The 26,305-nt window shown below is 38.9% G+C and overlaps 1 protein-coding gene across 1 annotated transcript in view; it reads left to right on the top strand.

Moving 5' to 3' along the window:
* Positions 1-26,305, top strand: part of ATP6V0A1 (ATPase H+ transporting V0 subunit a1) — a 1,075,307-nt gene that overhangs the window by 248,583 nt on the left and 800,419 nt on the right. The window contains exon 4 of the mRNA XM_044054711.1: positions 25,054-25,151. Within this exon, the coding sequence (XP_043910646.1) occupies positions 25,054-25,151 (98 nt within the window). The remainder of the gene's footprint in view (positions 1-25,053; positions 25,152-26,305) is intronic.

The following is a 26,305-nucleotide window of genomic DNA, read 5'->3' as shown; positions in this document are numbered from 1 at the left end:
TTACTGGCCAATGATAGGCTGCGAACCATTTTGGGGCCACGATGTCAATTTTCATATAAGCGGGGTAAAACCCTAGGCTCCTACCTGTCACATTTTAAACATATGGCAAGTGGGGGTACAATTTACAAACAACTCACACTGCATGGTGATGAACTTTTTGGTTCGTTTCCCTGTGGTCATTGTGGCTCCTGCTCATATATGCCTAAATCTAAAGAGTTCTCCAGTCGTAACACCAGCAGGATATTTAACATTAAGATCTTTGGTAATTGCAGTAGCGATTGGGTGGTGTACCTTGCTTCCTGTTATTGCGGGGCATTTTATGTGGGCCAAACTTCCAGAGCATTAAGATACAGAATGAATGAACATCGTAGTGATGTCAGGAACCATAAGGAGACTAGTGCCCTATATCAACATACACGCAAACATCCACAGGCCAAATTTAGTTTTATGGTCATTGATCGCATCTCTGGAGATAGGACTAACAAACAAGGTTGGCATGGTTTATTGGATCAAAAAGAAAAATATTGGATTACAACCCTGGGGGGTTTGTTCCATCCGGGTTTAAATGATCACTTATAGGAGATTATGCCCATGTCTTAATAACCCTGTTGACCTATGTTGTTGTTAAGGTTTGGATTATTTTGATATCAAGAATTATTATATATTTGCGTATGCAAATGATATATATGTATCTTTGCTTTGTCTAGCCTGATTCCTGTTCATGACACCCAGCTATATGGGTTTGCTAATCAGCAGCAACTTTGGAATGGGGGGTCTGGGTTGCTGAATTAATATAATATAGTTAGTTGACATGTGAAATTACTACTGTTTGTATGGATAAATAATTGTTTAGCGGATGTTGTTTATGGTCATAAAACCATATATGTATTTACATATATATGTTATACTACACTATTCCAAGTTTATTTTATTCCCTTACATCTATTTATGGTTGTTAGGTCCTCTATTCTCACTGCTCTTCATTGAAGTGTTACATCTTGTATTTTGTGATTACAAAAAATTTTGCTAATCAGCAGTAATTTTGGTATGGGGGGTCTGGGCTGCTGAACTAATATAATATAGGTAGTCGATATGTGAAATTACCATTGTTTGTATGGACAAATATTTGTGTAACAGATGTTGCTTATGGCCAAAAAACTATATATGTTTTTACATATATATGTTATACCATATTATTCTCAGTTTATTTTATTCCTTTACCTTAACTATGGTTGTTATGTCCTATATTGTCACTGTTTTTCACTGAAGTGTCACACTCTGTATATTGTGATTATGGAAATTTTTTTTTTTTCCATCTCATTAATATTGATGAGCTTATTTGCCTTATTGGCTGATGGTCTGTATTTAAATGGATGAGGACAAGGAACTTGACTGTACTGTCCTACACTGAAGAAGGCTATTTTTGCCGAAACTAGTTTGTTTTAGTACAAAAATAAATGAATATTGAACTCCGTTCTGCCTTGCTGGTCTATTTGGTGATTTTGATACGTGGTTTGGACCGTGCATTCCCCCTTGCATAGGATTTGGTTTGTTCTACTCTGATTTGCTCAGCCACATCTCCAGTAGAGTTATGGTCAGCTACCCAGACCACCTTTAATACAATAGAAAACTGGCTTTCTGAACATCGTCTGATCCTAAATCCCAAAAAAGCTAAAATGCTGTTATTTTCACCAACACGTAGGTCTACCGCTTTCACCTTTACCATAAAATCAAATGATGGCACAATAATCTCCCCTGACCCATCTACAAAACTATTAGGTGTCGTCATAGACAATAATCTAAAATTTGACCTACATGTTAACCAAACTATCAAAACCATCAATAAAATACTAGGGTCACTTTACAGAATAAAAGCCTTCCTAACCCCTCCAGCTAAAATTGCCATAGCTCGCTCTCATCTTCTTTCAACCCTTCTGTATGCATCCCCTCTACTCTTGAATTAAAACAAGACTGTCCTTAACAAACTCTCAATTTGCTACAACCACATTGCCAGGTTTGCCACTGGGCTGCCTTTTAGGACACATCATTGCATCAATCTAAATCAGCTTGGGTGGCTTGAACTACCCAGATAAAACAACAGCCAGTTCACCAAAACACACACATTTATATTATACACATTCCTTTGTAAAAAAATATGTTATACACTATTTTAGGTTTATAGATGACTTGATTTTTTTGTGCAAAGGAGGTAAAAATGATAGTGAAAATTTTATACAGGATATACAAAAGAATAGATTTAATATTCATTTCGATGGAATACAATGTGGAGATAGTGTCTCCTTCTTAGACATTAATTTAAAGGGGATTGTAGGAGAGCATATAATCACTAGCATACATAGAAAATTTAATAGTATTAATCAATTTCTGATGGGCACCAGTTGCCATCCGAACCATGTAATAGAAGCTATACCATACAGTGAATTATTAAGGATCTCCAGAATATGTAATAATGATGAAGAATTTTTAAAGGAAGTTAATAATACCACAAAAATGTTTATGAATAGAAGATATAACATGCAAGTGGTAAAGAAAAGTAGGGATGAAATATTTTGTAGAAGATATAATAATAGATTTCAAGTAAAAAAGAAAGGTGATATGAAGTATAGTAAAGAACATGGAGAGATGGATAGTATTTTTATGGTGTCTACATATAATATCTGTAGTGATGACATTAAGAGATGTATATTATATTTTTGGAGATTCTTACAGAATTATAAAGAATTAAGTGAGATGACGAATAAAAAATTAATATTTAGTTATCGAAGAGGGAGGAACATAAGAGACATAGTAGTACATACTAAATTTGAATTACCCATTCAAGATGTAGGTAAAACAATAAGAAGCAGAGGTACCACACCTTGTGGGAAATGTAAAGTTTGTACTCATGTGGACAGTGATTTTCCCTATATAAATGGAATAAGCTTCAAATCTACAGGTTCTTTTAGTTGTGTTACTAAACAAGTTATTTATATTATAAAATGTGGGTGCACACAATTTTATATAGGACAGACGAAAAGAATGTTTAAAGTTAGAATAATGGAGCATCTGAGAGATATCAGGAACAACAAGTTAGAGAGCCGTTTGGCTCAACATTTTGTGAAATATCATAACTCTGATGTTACTAGTTTTAGGGTGTCTATTTTAGAAGAGATTATTAGAAATGAAGCTAGTGAGGAAAAAATAAAAAAAACTTACTTTTAAAGAAAGAATTAACTTTCATTTTAAAATATCAAACACTAATACCAAAAGGACTAAATGTTGATTGTTGTTGGAAGAGTGTGATATGAACATGTTTTTTTATTTGAATTAGACCTCTAATTGTTTAATGAATTTTTAATTGTATAATGAGTTAATGGGTGTGTGTATAAATATTGAATGGAAGTGTATTGTCATTTACTCCTTGAAGGCTTTGTTAAGCCGTGGCGCTAGAGATTCTATAGAGAATAAATTGTTTTTTGGTGAACTGGCTGTTGTTTTATCTGAACATTTGTGCAGTGAGGTTTGTTCGAGCTGAAGAGCTGGTGTTGTGAGAAATATTTGGATTTCGTTTCGTTATTTCCATGGCCAGTGATCCAGGGGTGAATATACCTAGAATTTTTAGGGAGGAGAATGCAACTACCTCCCAGCGCTCCATAGAGGGCTTCCTTAATCGGAACATGGAACAAAATATGAACCGGACAGAAGGAAATGCGGATGTTAATTCAGGAATCCCGGTTTGGGAACGTTTTTTTGCTGAAACCAGAAGCAAGAGAGACATTAATCCATTTGCCCATGTCGGTAAGAGATGTACAGAATATCCTGGTGAAGTAAAAGCCTTATTATCTAAGTAAAGAAGCTTAATGGACAAAGAGATGCTCACGTACTATAATTATACCAGTTTGCAAAGGTACGTTGATTTAAATATTGTGCCTAGAGGCTTACGAGCTATTAAATTTCCATCGGAACCATTTGTTTCTACATGTGCAACAGATAAAGCTTTCATGAGCAGATGGGAGAAAGCGGCACATCAATGTTCCATAGAATGGCTGAAAATACTAATAGAGCGGGACATTCTTAAATTATCTAACATCAAAAAAGATATCAATTTATTGTGTATGAATCTAACAGCTACATTAGATAAAACTAAGTTTGAATCTTGTTTGTTAGGGATTCAAGAAAAGGTTCATATTCTTGAAAATAAATGTATTGAACAGAAAATACATAAAATTACGAGAGATCTGAGAGATTTTGAGAATGGTACTGCCTTTTTTGGTGGAACCAATCAGAGACCACGTTATAATTGTAATCTCTCGAATGTGAACGTTAACCAGCAAGGTAGAACTGATAGTTTTATTAGGAATAATGACAAACAACATAATAAAGTGCCAAGATACAGTGATAAAGAACAAGATTTTCCTCCCTTATCACCACCAGCTGACGATTGCTTTCTGCCAGAACATTTTGGTGGATACAGACAAGCGGGGAGGCAACAGCAGCAAAAAAGAACATACACAGAAAAAGAGACATATAGGGGAGGGCCGTTTCGCCCATGGCGTGAAAATAAAAGGACAAAATGGTATTAATTCTAATATCTATGATAAAGTTGTGAATTTATCTGGTTGTTTTATCAATGAAGAAATTTATACAGTGTTAAATCATGGCTTAAAGTTTGTTCCGACAGTTCTTCTGAAAAAATATCAATGTAAAATTGATATCTTTAAATTCATACGCAAATTACATTTATGGTATTATCTCAATTATATTGTAGAAACGAATGTGGAATATAAACAGTTTGAAATAAATAGTTTAGACAGCAATATATTGGAATGTAGTCAGGATTCTATGGACGATTCATTTTCTTCATGTGTTAGTGAATTTAATGCTTATTGCACAATAGATACATCAAAAATAAAAATGGATAAGAAGTTTGTGCCACCTTTTGTCCATGAAGGCATTAAGAGTTTTTCTACCATGATAGGTTTTGAAATTGATGAAATCATTAATAGTGTAAATATCTCAAATGTGAATTTTAATTTAACAAAAAATGAATGGATTGAGTTAATGAAATTTTCGAAACAGAATGAATTGATAGTAAAGCCTTCAGACAAAGGCAACAAAATTGTTATTATGCACTATATGCAATATCTTAAAATGTGTATGAATTTGTTAGCAGATACATCAGTTTATTGTGAGAGTTCCTTAACAGAAGTAACAACAGCTAAAGAAAGTTATCTAGAATTAATTAATAAAGGCTTGAGACTGGGCTACTGGAATGAAAATGATGTAGAATATAAATTGAATATAACAGATTGCAGTCCTGCACAATTTTATTGTTTACCAAAATTACATAAAGATATGAACAACCCCCCGGGGAGACCGATTGTTTCGGCAAGAAATTATTTTCTACACAATTTAGGGTTAATTTTACACCAAGTGTTACTAAAGGAAGCTATTAAACTGCCATCTTACATTAAAGATTCTTTTGATTTTCTGAATAAAATAAGAAATGTTGTTTGGTGTGAAGACATGTATTGGCTAACACTGGATGTTAGTAGTTTATATACGAACATTAAAAATATACATGGTATAGAGGCATTATTTAAATCAATGGGAGATTATCCATTAACACATTATGTGTTGGAATTAGTAAAATTTTGTTTGGAAAATAATTATTTCAACTTTAATAACAGAACCTATCACCAAATACAAGGTACAGCCATGGGTGCAGCTTTTGCACCCATGTATGCTAATATTTTTATGGGTCTAATGGAATTTGAGTGTATTTATACACATTCCTTTGTAAAAAAATATGTTATACACTATTTTAGGTTTATAGATGACTTGATTTTTTTGTGCAAAGGAGGTAAAAATGATAGTGAAAATTTTATACAGGATATACAAAAGAATAGATTTAATATTCATTTCGATGGAATACAATGTGGAGATAGTGTCACCTTCTTAGACATTAATTTAAAGGGGATTGTAGGAGAGCATATAATCACTAGCATACATAGAAAATTTAATAGTATTAATCAATTTCTGATGGGCACCAGTTGCCATCCGAACCATGTAATAGAAGCTATACCATACAGTGAATTATTAAGGATCTCCAGAATATGTAATAATGATGAAGAATTTTTAAAGGAAGTTAATAATACCACAAAAATGTTTATGAATAGAAGATATAACATGCAAGTGGTAAAGAAAAGTAGGGATGAAATATTTTGTAGAAGATATAATATCAAGTAAAAAAGAAAGGTGATATGAAGTATAGTAAAGAACATGGAGAGATGGATAGTATTTTTATGGTGTCTACATATAATATCTGTAGTGATGACATTAAGAGATGTATATTATATTTTTGGAGATTCTTACAGAATTATAAAGAATTAAGTGAGATGACTAATAAAAAATTAATATTTAGTTATCGAAGAGGGAGGAACATAAGAGACATAGTAGTACATACTAAATTTGAATTACCCATTCAAGATGTAGGTAAAACAATAAGAAGCAGAGGTACCACACCTTGTGGGAAATGTAAAGTTTGTGCTCATGTGGACAGTGATTTTCCCTATATAAATGGAATAAGCTTCAAATCTACAGGTTCTTTTAGTTGTGTTACTAAACAAGTTATTTATATTATAAAATGTGGGTGCACAAAATTTTATATAGGACAGACGAAAAGAATGTTTAAAGTTAGAATAATGGAGCATCTGAGAGATATCAGGAACAACAAGTTAGAGAGCCCTTTGGCTCAACATTTTGTGAAATATCATAACTCTGATGTTACTAGTTTTAGGGTGTCTATTTTAGAAGAGATTATTAGAAATGAAGCTAGTGAGGAAAAAATAAAAAACTTACTTTTAAAGAAAGAATTAACTTTCATTTTAAAATATCAAACACTAATACCAAAAGGACTAAATGTTGATTGTTGTTGGAAGAGTGTGATATGAACATGTTTTTTTAATTTGAATTAGACCTCTAATTGTTTAATGAATTTTTAATTGTATAATGAGTTAATGGGTGTGTGTATAAATATTGAATGGAAGTGTATTGTCATTTACTCCTTGAAGGCTTTGTTAAGCCGAGGCGCTAGAGATTCTATAGAGAATAAATTGTTTTTTGGTGAACTGGCTGTTGTTTTATCTGAACATTTGTGCAGTGAGGTTTGTTCGAGCTGAAGAGCTGGTGTTGTGAGAAATATTTGGCTTGAACTACCCAGCCTAATCCAGTACAACCAACTGATTATGGCCTATAAAATCCTCTATAATCCGGACAATACTCCTGCACTTAAAAATATTATCACCCCCTATAACAATTCTCTAACAAACTACTAATTCAAACTAGCAAAATTAATAACACAGCCAGTGATTCTCTCTTTGCAAACTCTGTAAGTAGATCCTAGAACTCTCTTCCAGCTGATATTACCTTACTTTCCACCTTAGGTCAACTTAAAACTAGACTCGAACAACATTTGTCACTTAACTGGCTATGTCAATGTATCAAGCCTGGCTAACTCTCTCTAAAATGTGTAAAAATCTGTTAACCAGTTTACTGTGTAATTTAATTTAATCCTGACTTGTGCTCAGGATTAACTGTAACCTGTGGAACTAACTTGCTTACTTATGTAATCTCTGTAAATAGTCTGTTTGTAATATGTAATGCTGGTATTATGTAATGCTGTATCTGCTTACCCTTGGAGCGTTTCTCCCTGGGCCTCTGCTGAAAATGGACATGCATCCAGTCGGACTATCCCGGTCAACAAATGTAAAATAAAAAATAAAAAAATAAGTATTCACTGTTGCAGTCCTGGTTACCCTCTCTCCAGCCCACTGACCTCTTGGCTCTACCTTTCCTTCTTGTTTGGTGTATTTAAGCTTTCTGGTGCATTTGTTTTTTGTTGGAGGGGTACCATAACATGTAATTGCTTCCCATTGTGGGGGCACCTGACATCTGGGGCAAGACAAACTGATGTAATGGCGTCGGCTGCATGGTTTATACCCCTGACGAGCTGACATCAGCATCCGACGCGGGAATCCTAGACTTTGGTATTCAGGACGGCTGAGGGCTACCTGCAGGCAGATAACCCAAATGTGATGAGTGCAACAGTGAATACACTCGAACATCTACTTTTATGGTAAGTGTACACAGCTGTACTTTATGGTACTCTCATTGATGATGCAGATATCATCTTTTCAGTGTCTAAGTCAGTGCTATAAGCTGCATCTGTGGTTGAGTCTTGGCTGTATGTTTCGGCTTCCGCTGTCTTGAATTTATGCTGTTGACTTTAGTCCTGCAGTTGATGTTGTTCTTCATGGTGTCTAGTCTCCTGACCTTGATGGTGGCTTCAATGCTTTGGCCATTGATGCCGGTGTAAGAGCTATCAGACCTGTTGTGATATATTTGGTGTAGGTGAATTTAGACCTCAGTTTCAGTCTTGATACTGACCTAGCAATCGTCATTACTGTAATATTTCGCAACATCATATTCTGCTGTGATACTAAAATTGTCCGTACCATTTTGTAAGGCCTTCCAGTGAGCTAAAGACCTTGCATTCTGTCATAAAAGACAAACAGACCAAGGGCTTTCTGCAGCTTCCTAGCCAGTTTCAGCAGAGAAACTCCAGTCTTTGTCACATTCAGAGTACTTTCCCCTAAAGATTCCCAGGAAAGCTCCATGCAGGAGGAAGAACATTGATTCGTCCACTGAGTCACTAGTGGCTGATATTGCTGTTGAGGAAGATACGGATACCCATGTATAATGTCTCCCCTAATGAACCCAGATTATAGGAAATTTTGAAAGTGATGTGTCAAAGGGTGGTTGGCCTGCCAACCCCGTATCTTCACGAAAGTGTAGGCTGCAGAAGATCTTTGGATGTACTTATCAAATTTCCTGGTCCCTCCAATGGTAGATGGTTTGAAATTAGACATCATTGAGATATGGGAGAATCCTGACATTGTAACTCCTGCATCAAAGAGGGAGAGTTCACTCTTTGTCCTCCTAGAGAATGGGAGTTCTGATCAAAGACTCATAAGCTTGATAACTTGGTTTCAGTAGCTGCTGAGAGGTGGGATCCTGCATCTCAGAGCCTGGTGATCTTCTTGCCAAATAAGGAGTTCAGAGTGGTGTATTGCATCTAGAATTGTGTATGTGTTTTCTCCACATGTTCTTTGAGGAGCCTAGTTTATGTGGCCCAGTAGATTTCCAGTGAGACATCTTGGGAGAAATATATTAGACCACTACCCATTTATTTATTTATTGCTTTCATTGACTGGGGTAGTCCATCTGGGCTGTGGTAGACCATCTTCAGCAGAGGCACAGGGAGAAAGGCTCCAGTTACAAAATAATCAATTTTATGCAGTAAAGAAAAATGTAAAGCTTAAAGTTGTAGTATGGGCATCCAATAACTGAAAGGCAGCTATACTGCAGAAAATCTGCTGTCAGTAAAATAAAGACTCATTACATATTAATAAATTAAAGATAAACAAATTACAAATTTACATTTATGGGTAGGAAAATTAAGAGAGAGGAGATGAGGGAAATATGAATAGAATGCAGAGAGGAGGTGATACTAGTAGAAAGCAGAGAGCAGTTGAGGAAAGGTGAGCAGTGTATGTATTTAAGTGATGTGCAGAAATAGAAAGTTGTAGTTAAGTTGAGGTAGTTGTAGAAGGTAGTGAGTATGGGTTGGAATTTTGATAAAGGGGAAAAACATTGTTAGGGAGTAACCAGAGATGGCAGACGTGACAGTAAGGGCAAAGGGACAGAAGACAGTAGGACATTTACATTGAGAATCTGCTTTATAGGTAGGCCTTCAAAAGATAGGTTATTATCCCTAGTAGGCAGTAGTTGCAATGATGGTGAACATCATGATGCACATTTCTTACAAGGTGGCTGAGGGTTCAGCCTGTGGCTGTGGGATCAGGAGTGGCCTTTTACTGGCATGTATGACTCCACTTGATCACCTCTGCAGAAGACACCAAGGCAACCTTTATTACCCTCCATTGCAGGGACAGACTTGGTTCAAGACTAAAGTTAAATCATCTGCAGATTATAAAGAAGAAAGACAAGGCTCTCATGGCTAGGTTTCAACAACCTTATTGCCTTTTTTTTAGGATATGGATGAGCCTTCACCAAAAATGGTTTAGGTGTGAGCAGCAGTCACAAAAACAACAGTAGTATGGCGAGATCCCTTATCAAGAACATTTTCAGCAGGGTTGTGAACTTTGAGGAAGGGGCTCTCCACTGTCATCAAGCACATTGTGGACCACCTGCAGGTGGACAGCAGCAGCCCTGAGTGATTTTACAGCTACTGCCTTCATGGAGGTAGCTGGGGGTCATTTTTTCTCCCATATGCTGCATGGAAGTCCATTCCATTACCAAGGACAGCTACATTAGGGCAGTTATAACAAGGGGTCACAAAATCCCCTTTGTCATAAGTGCGTTGCTTTCATCCCTTCCCTATTGGATGATAGCTTCATCAGAAAGAAACAGCAAAGAAGGACAACTCAAACCTCCTAGACTACAGAGCTTTTCAAGAGGTGTCAGTAATCCAGAAAAGATTTGGAGTCTGCTTGTTTTTTTTTTTTGTGTGTATGAAAAAGAATAAAAGAATCTCAGATCGCTATTGAATCTGAGTGCTTTAGGAGTGTTGGATGAGTGACTTAAATGCCTTCATCCCCAGAGATATCTTATTTATGGTGTTGTTGCAGTTCATCTTTCCTTATCTAGCAGAAGCAGACTGAATTTCCTCTTTGTACTTCCACATTACCTGTCTCCACATCAGAACTGGGAAGGAGTCTGGGGTGTTGCTATATTTCTGAAGCAGAGACGACCATGTTCAGCTCAGGACTCATTTGTTCTCACTTTGGCTCCTAGAGTATTCACTAAATGCAGTTCTATGGTACTAGACCACCAGAAACTTCTGGATGTCAAGTAGTTTCATTACTTAGATGGTTAGCTACTACCTACCCCATCAATTTAGGATCTAGTGTCAGGGAGTTCCTCTTTGATCATACTATTCCATTCTCTGTTGATATTACAGCTGCTGTCTGCAAAGCTGCTAACATGCATAGGCTGCATTCTAGACAACAAATCCTGCAGAGTATGGCTCCCCACAGGGAGAATTCACCCTTCTCACATCAATGAAAGGTACTTTGCTTCTTTATTTCTTGATACTGAGCCTCATGGCAACAGCCATTCCTGTCACTTCATATGTTCGCCCAAAGTGTACAACCAGGGGGACCATCGAAAAGCTCAGCCATATCACCCAACTAGTGTGCTCATTTATGTGTATTATCCTTAAACCTGATGAAAAATGTGTGATCATCCATCAAGTAATTCAGACTGTTTTTTCAAGGTTAGCAAGAAAGTGCTTTACTTGATATACAAGGGAAGCATATTCCAGAAATGGGCAATATGTTGGGTTAGGTGAAAATGTATGATTACCCTTGCAGTCATACAGACTGGTCTTAAAGGTTGTCAAGGAAGCCATTTGCTTGATATGTGAAAGGAATCTGTCCTCTAAAAAAGGAGGATATATTGCATTAGGTACTAGTTGTGCCAGCTGGTGCTGTTAATGTGTAGGTATACATTTAGGTCTCTTGAGATGGCATTTATTTTACCACTGGTTTTGTTTAAGTGAAGAAATTCAAAGAGTACTGAGCTGTTAATAAAAGGCTAAATGGAGATTACCCCTTTGTAGCTTATACAAAACTGAGTAGATTCATTTTCACTACTGATACTGCAGTGCAGCATACAGGGAGTGCTGCATTCCTGAGTGTGCCATCCTTTGGATGAAATGTTAAACCAAGGCCCCATCTGCTTAAGTTGGCGGTGGGTGTAAAAGATCCCATGGCATTTATCAAAATGAGTAGGCGCCTTGGCCAAATTTCCCCTAGTTAGTATGAATACTACCTCGGGTCGCTTCTGAAAATAACCCAGTCAACAAAGTGTAAATAGAATAAATAAATGATAGAGATCAAGAAAGATATGAGGTACAAGGTAGAAGGATTTTCTAACCCTGATCAAGATCTGGTAGTCAAAAAAGAAGTCTCTAAAGACTGTGTTAAATTGGAGTGGAATGCTAACTATATGATATGTGGTGGTGATGTTGGATTAGATTGGAAAGTAAACTGCACTGCATTTCTTAGTTTTTCTTTTTTTTTAATTTGTCTGAGTCTTTGGGTTTCTCATGCCATGATGGGAATTGATCCCATTCCCAAGACAAAGTATGATTACAGTTCATGAAATTAGTATTGTTTACGTCTTTGATGTTTGCCAGATGTACTCTTTACAGCACCCGCAATGTGCCCAGTATTGACTCATTCTACAATTACGGAGTTGCATGTATTAGTAACGTATCTGAGTACGATTGTAAATTCTTTTTTATAAGACCTGTTGCTCCTGCTGCTGTTGGAACTGTCTGGGCATCCTTTTTCCATATTGCCATAGTTTTTGCCTACAAATCCTGGCATTTTATGACTCTCTTTCTCTGTACAAAAGACTGTAGTCACTGGGTGTAGCAATTTCAACGATCAGTGCTGCTTTTATCTTCTTTTCATGGACTACTATCTGGTTTTCTTGCATCTTTTTTTGAACTGTTGGTAATAGGTGATCCCGTGTGGTATAAACTTCATCAGTTTCTATAACGCTCTGTGGCTCATGTTTACAAAGTTTTTCTGCTAGTTCAATATTGTATTGATCTGATGTTGTTAATCTTCATGCATTCATTCATTCCTGGTGGGTATTGGTTCTGTCCTCGGAACAGAGTTGGCCATAACAAGCTCGTGCCAGCCAAAAAAACCTCTCCAGCTAAGCTTACTCATAGTGCCCCTCTCTCTGTCACCCCAGATCTCGTTTGCTGCGTATGCGTCAAGACATGTCAGGCCAGCTCTCAAGCTAAGTCCTTTGAAATTTTATACTTTCTTTAAAATTTCTTCTTTAACTTGTGTTATTTCTAAGTCTTTTAGAGTTTGCTACCCTTGTTTACCTGTTTGAGTACTGTTTTCTTCTTTCTTTACCAAGGTTTTGGTATTCTTTGTACCATTGCTGGTACAGGTCTTCCCTTACCTCTGAGGTAACCGTCAATACCATTGTTGGTATCCCCTCTCTCTTTTCCTTCTTTACCCGTTGGGTATTTCTCTTTTTTTACCATTGTTGGTAACAAAAAAAAAAAAAAAAAAAACAACAACCCTCCTTCCTTTTCTTGACTCTGTGTGTGTGTTTTGTTGGTTACTTTGGACATTTGGTTGTCGGACAAGTTCCGCTTTATTGTTGACGGCTGATAAAAAAGGAACTACTAGCTTTAAACAGTGTGAACAGTGTAAAAGGAAAATGCCAAATTCGGATAGTCTTTTCTCTTGTGTTTACTGTCTCAGGGTGCCGCATCTAAAGGTTCAACCCTCATGTGACATATGTAAGGGATTTAGTGCCCGTACCTTGATGGAAAGGAAAAATAAATTAATTCTTAAAGGTTTCCTAAAAACTTATTTTTTGGAGACTATATCTTGAGATGGAGGGTTCAGCCCCTCCTAAAAAGGAACACAAAAAGAGGAGCCTCTACCTTCCTCTCCTCATGCTAGTGACTCAAAATTGACTAAATCAACAGAACCCAAGGCGAAACTTTAAAAACTGGCACCAGCAATCTTGCACTGGGGCCTCAAATCCCTTCTATGGTGCCGTCCTTGGTTCCAGGGCCTCAACCATCTACCACAGTTCCATCCTCAGCACCAATGCCTCAAGTATCTACTTTAGTACCAGTCGTAGTTACAGAACCAACAAAAACTTCATCTGCTACCATACAAACTTCTACTACAGCACCAAATATCCCTTTTGGCACCAAAAATAGCATTCCCAACTCAGGTCACTACCCCCCCCCCCGCCATACAGCTTACTGGTCCTTTGACCACAGTGCTGAAAGTGGAAATGTTACTTAGGACCCAATATTCCCCTTCGGCAGATCCCTTTTTTGGACAACAGTGCAGTCCTTTTCTAGAGCACCCTAATTCTCCATCGGGGATGTCAACCCGTTCCTCCAGGAGCCTTTCGGAATTCGACGTAGTGAGACTGGTGGATCAGCTCCTAGCAGCCATAGGAATTCCAACTCCTTCCAAATCCTCCCTCCCACCCAGAGCCAAGGAATTTTCTCCACAGACTCCAACATATGTTCCTCCTTCGACCTCCTTGGAGGTATCGGAGCCCTCGACACCAATGCCTACCCCGGTACCAGCTTCTTCAGTTCTATTGATCGACCTTACCATGGGTCCGGAGTCTACCGTTTGACCTTCGACTCACTTGGAGCCAAGCCATCCTTGGGATCAAGACTGGTCTGTTGGCACCGTGATCCTTAGCACAGCACCTGTTTTTTTCTGCGGCACCGTCTACTTCGGTTCCGGTTGTTTTGGCAGAACTGAGTCTTCTCGTGGCTCCTTCTCTGGGGGTGGGCTAGCTGGAGTTAAGCGTGACCCTGGTCCCGAGGTTGTCCTTCTCTGTTCTGGGATCCCATCCCTCTTCGGGCGGGCCTGCTTTCCAGGTGATGGAGAGGGCAGTTACCTCCGCAGGCTCTCAGCTGGTCCCTTCGGCGTCGGACACCCATCTATATCTTTCCTCTGAACTGCAGCTGACACAGTCCAGTACTCTGGGGCACCGGGCACGGAAACCTCAAGACACCCTTCACAAGGTAGCCCACTCTTCAGAGTCCTCCTCAGATGTCCCTGCTGAGGAGGTGACTCACAAGAGATCGTGCAAGAGGAAACATGGATTCCCCTGAGGAATCCCTTACCAAACATACAGACTACGATGAAGGGGGAAGGGTCCCCACGGTGGCCCCCTGAAGATGTCTCCTTTGGGGACATACTGGAAATTTTAAAGCAGCGCAGTGACTGGAAGTCCACCACTCCTTCCTCTGAGGAGTCTGTATTCTTGCAGGCTTTCCATGCTTGACCCTCTACTTCCTGGGTGACCCTACCTGCAGATGACCTTGTTCAGCTCATTGTGCAGCACACTTGGAGGAATCCTGACACTGTTGAACATATCCCCTGGAGACCAGGCAAAATTCTGTCTCCACCAGAGGACAACCCACATTAGTCCAAAGGACTACCAGTAGACTCTGTTGTGGTGGCCACTAAGAAAGAGCTCGCTGAGGAGAGCCGTGCTGTCCATCCCCCTAACAGGGAGTCTTGGGCGATAGACAGATTAGGGTTGCGGGAGTATTCTTCATCGACTTTTGCCATTCGGTCCTTGAACTACTTGGCACATTTTACCCAACTTCAGAGAGACCTAATCTCGGAACTCTCGGAAACCTTGGCAGAAGCAGTTTCTGATGAGGTACGTGACAAAGTTGCCTCTCAGCTTGCCACCGTGGAGTCTATTTCTAACTCGTCCATGTGGTTGATTTCTCATACTACCGAAGGGGCGGCTAGAGCAGCGGGTGCAGGCATTGTCATGAGACGTCATGCATGGATGCGCCTATGTGATTTTTGTGGATCCCTTTAAGTCTTCCTCTCTCAAAGCTCCCATAGAGGCCTCTTCTCTTTTTGGCCCAAAGGTAAAAGACACTTTAGCCAGGTGTGAAAAGGATGGCAAGACCCTGTCTGCCGTGGGCATGCATTTTTCCACCCCCCAACGGTCCTACTCTAGGAATCAGAGGAGCAGAAAGATGTGGTACAAGAAATCCCAGGGTCCTTTCTGTGGCACACATGATGGGTTTACTCCCTGGGGCAGAGGGGGAAACTCATTTGGAAGACATCCTTTCAGAGGCAGATGGGCTCTGCGTAATCAGGGATCCAGAGATGCTTTCTCTGGACAACCCCCATCAGTGCTTCTGAAGAGTGGCCCAATTGGTTACCTCTGGAAGCAGTCTGGGGACTATTTTTTTCTGCACCACCTTGCCTGGCAATCCATAACCACAGATTATTGGGTGCAGGCGATGATTTCCAGAGGTTATTGCATACCTTTCAATTTTTATCCAGTGCTGCTATAGCATATTCCCAACGTTCCACCCAGTCAAAGGGAAGCAGCAGCTCAAGAAATACAAAAGCTGCTTCTAAAGAGAATGATCCAGTCGCACCAGACCACATAGGATATGGATTTTACTCAAGGTTATTTTTAGTGCCAAAAAAGACAGGGGACTAGAGGCCAATTTTGGCCCCTGGCATCCTAAACAAATTTGTCAGACAAGCAAAATTCCTGATGGTCACGGTTCAGTCTATCCTACTGTTTCTAGAGAAAGACGATTGGATGTGCTTCATAGATTTTCAGGATGCGTATTACCACATAAAAATGGACAAACACACCAGAAGGTTCCTCTCTTTCCAGCTGGGACCCAATCACTACCAATTCCGGGTACTGCCCTTTGGTCTCTTTACGGCCCACAGAGTGTTCAAATGCATGGCAGTGGTAACAGCTCACTTGAGACTGAGAAGATTCCGGGTGTTTCTGTATTTAGACGATTGGCTCCTTACCGCCCCTACCAAGCATCTACTGGTTTCAGCCTTACATTACACCCTAAAGCTAGCAAAATCCTTTGGGATCTCAGTAAACAAGAGAAATGCAAGTTGTCTCCTCCTCAAACTCTGGAATTCATAGGGGCAACTTTCAATACTCAGTCTTGCCTAGTCTCCCTTCCACTTCACAGGCTAGAAAGAATGAGGTCTCAACTCTGGGTGATACTCCGTCAGGACAAAGCTTTAGCTCGGGCAGTCCTTCAACTGCTAGGGTCAATAGCAGCATCGATTGTAATAGTTACCCTGGCAAGACTGCACATGAGGCTTCTACATTGGCTTTTACTAACATGGTGGTCCCCTTTGACTCGTCCTGTGTCCTTTCAGATACGGATAACAAATCTGTGCAGACAGGATTTATTGTGGTGGATGAAGCCAGAAGAAGACCTATGGAGTCGTCCTTTCTCCCCTTTCAGCCCAAGGCCATAGTGACCATGGCTGCCTCCCTGATGGGGTGGGGGGTGGGGGCATTTCCAGGGAAAGACAGTCCAAGGCATTTGATCATCTGTGGAGGCCAACCTGCATATCAGTGTTCTAGAACTGAGGGGAGTGATTCTAGTGTTGCAAGCATTCCAGTCTGTCCTCCCATCAGGGACAATTGCTATTCAGTCCGACAACATGTCAGGTCTGGTATATCAAAAAACAAGGGGAACCAAGTCCTACCTGTTGTGTCGGGAGGTCATGAGAATTTGGCAATGGGAGATAGCTTCCAACCACTTTCTGATAGCAATGCACATTCCTGGGGATTTCAACGTAATTGCAGACAAACGTAGCAGATGCCTCACGTGTGGTCCTTCAATCCTATCATAACGGCGAAGATCTTCAGTCGCTGATGCCAGCCTTGCTGAGATCTCTTCGCGTCCCCCGCAAATCACAAATGCAGCAGCTACTTTGCCCTAATTCTCCCTGCAGGGGGAGTCCCCAAGGGGTGCTCTTGTTCATGATTGGCCCACGGGACTTGTTTATCCTTTCCCAACCCTTTCTCTGATCCCGCAATTTCTGAAGAAGGCTCTTTGGTTGAAAAGCAGAGTAGTTCTCATTGCACCCTATTGGCCCTGACAAATTTAAAATTGATTTCCATTTCTTTGGCCTCCCCTAATGCATCAGCTATGGATTCTGGATCCAGTTCCGAAATTGCTGTCATACCCACAAGGATTGATGCATCCAAACATATCGAGTCTCAAGCTGACAGCTTGGTTCCTCCACTTCCGGTAATTGCCAGGCAAAATAACCTATCCTCCCCTGTGCGTCACCTTCTTCTGGCTTGCCATAAACCATCCGCCAGGAAAAGATTCATTTTTTGTTCTCAAGAGAAGGGAATAGACTCTTTTTCAGCCCTGCTCACCTTGATACTGGACTATTTATTAAACCTCCTCCTTTTGGGAGTGTCAACTTCAACTATTCGAGTGCACCTGGTGACAATCTCTAACTTCCACAATGGCTTCAAGGACTTATCCTTGATCTGTCACCGTCTTTGTAAAACCTTTTTGAAAGGTGTCACACACATTAGGCCACCCTTCAAAGAGCCAATCGAGTCCTGGAATTTGACACTAATTCTACAATCCTTGACTCTTCCTCCTTTCGAACCTGCTGCCAATTGCGATCTAAAATTTTTATCCTGGAAAACTTTATTCTACGTAGCTATTATCGGCAAGACAAATATCTGAACTACAAGCCTTGTACATAAAACATCCTTACATGGTTTTCCATAAGGACAGAGTATCACTCCGGACTAATCCCACCTTCTTACCCAAAGTTATTTCTGACCTGACTATGAATCAAACAGTTGATCTGCCTGTTTTCTTTCCATATTTTTCTAACAAAGGAGAATATTCGCTCCATTTACTTGATGTGCATAGACAATTATGATTCTATCTGGACAGGACTAAAATCGCTATTGAAATTTGACCAATTATTCGTATCATTCTCAGGACCAAAATTGGGAAGATGCGTTTCCAAAGTCACTCCGTCTAAATGGTTGACAGATTGCATTTGCTTTATCTATAAACAAAACAAAGCTCTTCTACTTTCTAAGGTCAAAGCACATTCAACCAGATCGGTCGCAATGATTTACTATTGTTTAATTGAACTGGACTCTGTCGAATCCACTTCACGCGAAACCCGAACCTCGAACATTGGCAATGTCGAACTCCGATATTGCCAAAGTACAAATCTCACCCCTATCTCAACCCATGTTAAAGCTCGTCCCTAGGTCACATTCGACATGTATTTTGGAAATTCAGGAGTTCGTCTTTTGGTTTAAATTCCTCTCCTTAACCATTCCTGTATTCGATCCTGATCAACATGAGATTGTTCCACAAGTTTTCTGTACTTGGTACTATATTTATGCATTTTCCACATTTCTTGCCTTCTCATCTGATCCTTTGCCTTATATGTACGTAGTTCTACAATTACAGATCTGTTTCGAGGAGGCCCATACCTCCTTCAGAACAGGGAATGTATAGTCTTGGGATACACTGATTTTAATCATTTGATAAACATGAATCATCCATATTGTGTTTCTGTCCAACCAGTCTTAACACCTTTTGGGGCCAGCCAATCAGTCTAAAACTGTGTTAGGACAGGAAGTGCAAATTGGTTTATAGCTTGGACCTTGTTCCTAGATGTCAGAGCTGTTTTCAGCATTCATTTTAGTCTTCTAAAATATTCCTTAGTAAGTTTTATACACATTTGTTCATGTTTTACTGTTGATCCTTCATGAATTCCCAAATATTTATACACTCCATCTTGCTCAATTTCTTTTACATCACATTCCTGTCCCAGGCTGATGTTTTCTTGCTGCTGCAGCTTTAATACTTTAAAGGTTGCTTTTGCACATTTATCGAGACCAAATGACATTCTTACATTGTCTAAAAAGTTTTGACTTCTTGCACTTGTGCTTTCAGTTCCTCGTCTCATGAACTATACTGTTTTAAATCATCCACAAAAAGATGATCTTTACACTTTGTTTTCTGGGAGACACATTGTAGCCATGACCTGATCAGTTAAGTAGACAGCTTAATGGGTTAAGGGCAAGACAAAAGAGCAGTGGTGACAGAGTCACCCTGGAATATCCCCCCCCCCCTCTGAATTTTTATCCCTGGAATAATAATTTCCCTTTAACCATGGCTTAACTGCAGAGTGGTTTGCCACTGTTTCATGGTCGTTGTAATCTTATCAGTGTAGGATGTATCTTATGCATTTTTAAGCACACTCTTATCCGCGAATGTGGGATGCTGTCAGATGCTTTTTTTGTAGTCTGTCCATGCCATATTTAGATTCTTCTCCTTTTTACAGTTCTCCTTTATGATAACAATTTATCCTTTGTTCCGTATGACTACCCTTTTGTCCTATTGCCATGATTGAGTTTTCTTCTGAATTACCATAAATTCGGTCAGTATCAATTCCAGGGCATAGTTTATACGTTGTTGGAAACCAAGTTACTAGTCTATAGTTTTTAGGATAGCTTGCAGGTTCACTCTTAAGTATGAGTATTGTTTTACGTGTTGTTAAACAGGCTGGTGTCTGCTTGGGGTGTGCATGTAAATAGTTCTTACTCATGGATAAATCTTCATGTAAATATGTTAGTACTGTTATTTAGAAGTTGGGTACCGCATCTGGGCCTGGAGTTTTCCAATTAGGAGTTTTTCTTAACTTATTTCAATCTCTCTGGCTGTTACTTCATCCCATTTCATATCCTGTACATTTGAACGTATTCTTTCTTTTATTACTTCTACCTATTTAGCATCTTTGTTATGTTTCACAGGATCTGCACAGAGATTTCTTCAAAATGTATGTATTTCTTCTTTTTGTGGTGGTGTTTCGTTCCCTTTTGCCTTGTTTCCCAGTTCTCTATAAAACTTTTTTGGGTCATGCAGAAATTGCTTGCTTTGTACTTTTCCTTTATATTTATCTGCATATCTTCTAAGTTTTTCTGCCTGTGCTGATATTTTTAGTTTATTTATGATAGTGCATGATAGATCCTGATCCGTTCTGATACTGCTCATCGCTTTTATCATGTGTGTCTTTGAGTATTTTTTTATCTGTTCCCTCTTCTATAGTTTTCTAACAGTGACACTTCTTATTTTAATTGCTTTATAGTTTCCTCTATTCGATACTTTCATGATGACACTTGGTTTCTTCCCTTTCTTTCGTTTACTGCCCTGTGTGTTTGTGGTAAGACTTTATCTGTTATTAATTTAACTGCACAGTAAAATATCCTATTAACTTCTGTTATTTCACATGAATTTCTATCAACAGTCCTAATTACTGTGTTTGTTTTATCAAACTTCTAACTTTTGGGGTTTTATTGACTTTCTGTAGTCTATTTTTTTCATTGATCTTAATACGTCTGTCCATCTCATTAAATCAAGCAAATGTTCTCTTAGATCATTTTCTTCTAAACTGAGGGCACATTCTTTGTTCTCTACTTCCTGCGGGCATTCTACAGAAAGGTCCAGAGCATCTTCCTTTGCCACATTCTCTTCAGTTTCATCCTGTGTCATCCGTTGCTCTTTCATATAGGAACTCACTGGCCCATCACTCCATAACATTGACTGTGTCAGAGTTGCCACAGGGTCTTGTTCCTTCCCTTGCAACTCCAGCTGAACTTTTGTACTGGTTTCCTAGAGAAGGCTCCAATGTATCTTCATATAGCAACTGATCAGATGTTTCCCGCTTCACTAGTTTCTGCTTAATTTGGGAATCCATTGCTCTATCCTGCTGTGATGGTATCAGAGTCAGATTTTCTACCCTAAATCCTTCACTTTGCAGGTATTCCATAACTTCGGCTTCTATTTTTTTAACTTCTACTTTACTTATTTTCTGGTCTTTGCTCCTTCTTTGTGGTCTTATGTTTTTTATTGCGAAAGTTTCCATATATGGATGCCTTTGCGTGTATTTATCTTCGAATACCTTTGGGAATATACCTTTGGGAATGCTTTTTTTGTAATGATTAATCTGGCTTTCTGCTTTGCATAAATATTTTACCGTATCAAATCTCTCTTTCTTTCCCTTGTCCGTATTTCTTTTTTATATCTTTCAAAAATCTCTAGATTTTGCTCTTTATATTTTTGCACTTCCTCAGTTGCTTCTTTTTCCAAACAGCCCAAGATGTCTTGGTGTATATGATGTTTTTTATGAATCTATTGTATTAATGAACACAAATTTTTATTTGAAGCTTCTGACAGTTTTTCTTGTGCATGTGTTTTTCTTTCCTATAATTTCCCTCTTAATCTTGTTTGTATATCTTCTGTTTGAAAATTCTGAGCTTCTTGCATAATAGTAACACATATTTTTTTTTCTTATCTTCAGTAGTCCACTTTGTCATTCTTTTGTCTCTCTTTTGGCCTATCAGTTTTTACGATGTTTGTGGACTGCTACTTCCTTCTACAACAGGGGGGGGGGCATCCTCCCCCTGGGCTTGCCTGGCCTAGCCCCATTGTAGGAATGTTTCCATGTCTTGAGGATTCTGTACTGTCATTTTTCCAGTCCTGCCTATCAGGATTGGGCACTTTATTATCCTGGGTCTTCTGCACCCAGCTACCTTTTTATGTGTTGACCTACATCTGTCCATGATGTATGCTATATAAAATATAGTCTATATATCAGTGTCATCTTGGTGAGATTTTGTGAAAAACAGGGGCTGCCTTGTGAAGGTACTCACCAAGACTTGAGGATGAATTCAGTTCTGGCAGTACTACTCTCCTTGCCTTGCTGATTTCATCATCTGTCTATTCAGACCCATTTTTCCATTTTTTAGCATTGAGAGTAATACAGTAGTAAACATGTCAAATATTTTTTAGGTACCATGTAAAATTTCTCCAGTGGGCTTTTTGGATCCAGAGATCTGAGGAAAGCAAATCCATCTACATATCTGAGACTTGCAGTTGCTATCTAATGTGGTAGGTGGATCTGGATAATTCCTCCCTAGGCACTTCCTTTTCTCTAACCACTTCATATTGGCATTCACCATTGATATGTTAGCTTGAGGGTGGATGGCTAGGAATTTCAGCGGGGTTAGGGTTTTTGATGTCTGGATGTCATGAGATCTATACATTTATATTAACATAAAAGAAATGGGAACAGTCCTTTGGAACCTCACCTTTTGAACTTCCTTCCTGAGGTAGTTACCATATAGTCACCCAACGTGCCAGTCATATGGTATGCCTAGGTAGCATGATTGTATCTCCTATACCAGGAAGTTGTGAGAAGTTGGGAACAAGATGTGTCCAGCAACTAATCTGAAGTTGCAGATCACCTTCCCAGGGAGTCCATTGTACTGACAGACAATTACAGCAGCCCCCTGCTTCTACCTCATGAGTATTGTCTCAGCTCCCCTGTAGGTCAGAAAAAATTCTGGATATGGGCCATCCTGCTGCATTCCACATTAAGTCATTTGCAGCACATGTTTCTGTCTCATTCTAGCATCAGTGACAGTGAAGAGAGATTTTGTTGCCCACTGTTGGCCACCTGGATAACTCTGCATTCCTCCCGTCTTTTCATCTGATAATGAGATTAATTCAGAAGCAAAATTTCAGAAGTAAAAGGTAATCTTCATTTCCATATTGTTCATGGCTAGTTGCTCCCTGCACTAGGCCGCTTCGCTTCTCCACGTTCAGCATTTGACAGTAATTTCTTTTTCAATGGATAGGTGTTCCAAGATTTTTGTCTGCCTCTCCATAGCCCAGCATGAAGAACATTTGACAGGCATGTTTTGCCATTTAAGTTGCTGCAAAATGTTTGGATCCATTTTCTTCTACTATTCCTGCAGTTTTGGAAAACCTCTCTCTCATTTTTAAATCTGAATTAAGTACTGTTCTTTTAAAATACATGTGGCCACAGTTTCCAACTTTATTTAAGACCTACATTTAAATTATTTTAGCCTCACTGAAGTTAGGAAAAGCCTTCCTTAAGGGTACATTCCTCTTGAAATTCTGTTGCAAGGTCCAGTACTTCCATTTGGAAGTATACGCTGTTAAAAAAAAAAAAAAAATGACCTTGGCTCCTTTTAACCTGCAGATATGCAGTTTCTTACTTGGAAGACCCTTTAGCTGGAGGGGATTATGTTAAGTTCCCTTATTTATTTTTTTCATAACGGTAGATATCCCTTGGAACTAACCCTCCTTTATTCTTGTAGTGTGCAGAGAGTCAGATCTTAACCATTATTTTCACTTGCTCATCTTTCCCCCCTCTTTTCAAATTCTGGGGAGTGCTTGATGTTTTGTTTGCAAGTGCATCATCATCTGGAGCACTGTGTATGTACAACTAGGTATATAGATTCAAAGACAGTCAGCTTTTTGTTTCCTTTTCTAATGAAAGATAAAGTTATAAAGTTTCAAAGATCACTCTTGCCAGATGGCTTTCGGAGTATATCAGGTTTTGCTATCTGAAACAGAGTAATCCCCTACCAGCAATTCATCAGACTCGCTCTGTTAGAGGTTTAGCTACCTCAGTAGCTTTGTTTTAGAATGTAGCTGTTCAGGATATTTGCACCACTCATAGCTGGCTTTAGGCATAGACCAACTAGGCGGCCGTCTAGGGTGCCACTCTAGCAGGGGTGCTTTTCCATAATGTAGATGGTGTAGGTAGACCAGGATGGGTGCACCGGGTGGTGTGGGAGGCACTGTGGAGCCCTTTTGCCTAGGGCACCAGTTAACAAGAGGCTGTCCCTGCTTACCACTGCTACATGCTCATGTCTCTGTACCCTTGTGGAGCAGTACAAACTGTATGCGATGTCCAGAGCCTTCCTTTGAAAGTACCATTAGCAAGGTTAAATTCTCAACAGGGACCACCCAGTAAGACTAGATTGGGACTCTATTCTGTTTGTTACCAGGAATGGACCTCCTGTTAATAGGTGATGAAAACTGTGTACTTGCCATAATGTTTTAACTGGAAGAGCAGCCCACTCTCAGTTACATACCTGATTACCTTCTGCCTTGTTGGTGAAAGTTTTATGTGCCATGTATTACTTGACTTCACAGAGCTAAACTAAGCTTTGCAGAGAGTGATAGCAGTCGCATTATGTGATAGGGAAAGAATATGGTAGTCTGGGAATTTTTTTTTGTTTGTGGAGCAGTCCTAATGTCTATTGGCTTAGTCCCATCAGTAGAAGAGCATGATCATGCCTAAAGGTATGGTAAGTACATAACTTTAATTTTTGTGCATCATTTTGCATGAGCCTTAGTGGGCACATTACCCAGTCATTTTCAAATGTAGACATTTTTTATAGTGAATCTTCACTGATCTGAAATTTTGGTGTGGTGGAGAATATCCACGGAGGTGTGGTCAATTTGTGAATCGGGTTGTGAACATGAACACTGAATGAAGGGATGGAATCCTTAATTACTGTCTTTGTATCCAGTTACATTAGCAATTCAGTACTTGTATGTGGGGAAATTAGTATGTTCAGATTGCTTTTGGAGAAAATTCCAAATGGATACCAAGTTCCATTTAAGGCTGACCCGACCAGCATTCTTCTTCTAAGATTTTCTATGTTTAAACTTGAAATTATAAAAATGTAGTAAAAACAGCTTTTGTTTTTTTTTCGCAGGGTTTGTCGAGAAAGAAATCAAAAAAGCAAATATCCCAATTATGGACACTGGAGAGAATCCAGAAGTTCCATTCCCTCGTGACATGATTGACCTGGAGGTAAAATATTGATCTTTTATGTTTCACATGGTTTAATAATGAGAATTTATTCCTTAAATGTGACTAGAAGCCTTCAGATGCATGTTGTTTAATTTGTTGGGATATTGTTTCCTACATTGCATGTATGTATAAAGTGTATGTATGTATGTATGAGTGTATGCTGATGTGTGTTTATGTATATAAAGAATCCAGGGCATCCTGTAGTATTGGGATGCGTCTTTAACTGAGCCTTTTGTCTGTTTAGAAAGTCAGCTTAAGCCTTTATTACAGTTGGTTCAGGCACGTCTGAAAGATACAACAGAATTTTTAAAACCTATGGCTGATAAACAAGTTTATAATAATGCTTTTTTATGTACATTGTATATACAATCTTTATACAATAGTATCCCACATGAGGGTGGAATACTGGCTGACTCCTTCTCAACCGATCAACAGTGTGATTTTTTGCTTAAGCTACTGGGTTTGGTATTGGAACATAATGTGTTTGTATAGAAGGATGATTATTCTTTTGCCCCTATTTATGCAGATTTATTTATTTTTTTTGGGAGAACATTTGATTTATGGTGCGAGTAATATTTATAAGCAATATTTGGAAATGTGGCCTTGGTATTTGGATGACTGTTGGTTTTTTTTGGATCAGCTTGGTTGAGCTGTTGAAGGCATTTGTTGTATGAATTCTAATTTTTTTTTGTTTTTTTGGAAGTTTAATTTATTTAATGTTGATTGTTTTGGATGTAAGTGTCAGTAAGTTAATTGATGGTACTATACTAACTAGTTTATACTGAAAGCTTTTTACTAAGAATTCAATACTTGAAGGCACTAGTTGTCACCATAAGCATATTATTAAGAATATTCCAAAGGCACAGTTTTTGAGGTTACATCATATTTGTAGTTCGATAGATCGGTTTGATTTGGAAGCTACTAATATGGATGATAGGTTTATCAAGAGGGGTTATGATGACCATAATGTTAAACAGGCACATTTGTTGGCAGCAAAATGTTTTGTTACAGTCTAAGTGTACTGAGAAAGGTGTCAGCAGTGAATCTAAATTAAGATTAGTTACCGCATTTGGCACTAATACCTTTAAAATTCATGAGATGGTTAATAAATATTGGCATTTTTTTAAAGACTGTCCCATTTTTGATTGGTATTT

The sequence above is a fragment of the Protopterus annectens genome, chromosome 13.part0 (assembly GCF_019279795.1).
Source record: "Protopterus annectens isolate FY-2018-M chromosome 13.part0, PAN1.0, whole genome shotgun sequence".
Classification (NCBI taxonomy): Eukaryota; Metazoa; Chordata; order Ceratodontiformes; family Protopteridae; genus Protopterus; species Protopterus annectens.
This window is presented reverse-complemented; position numbering and strand designations above follow the sequence as displayed.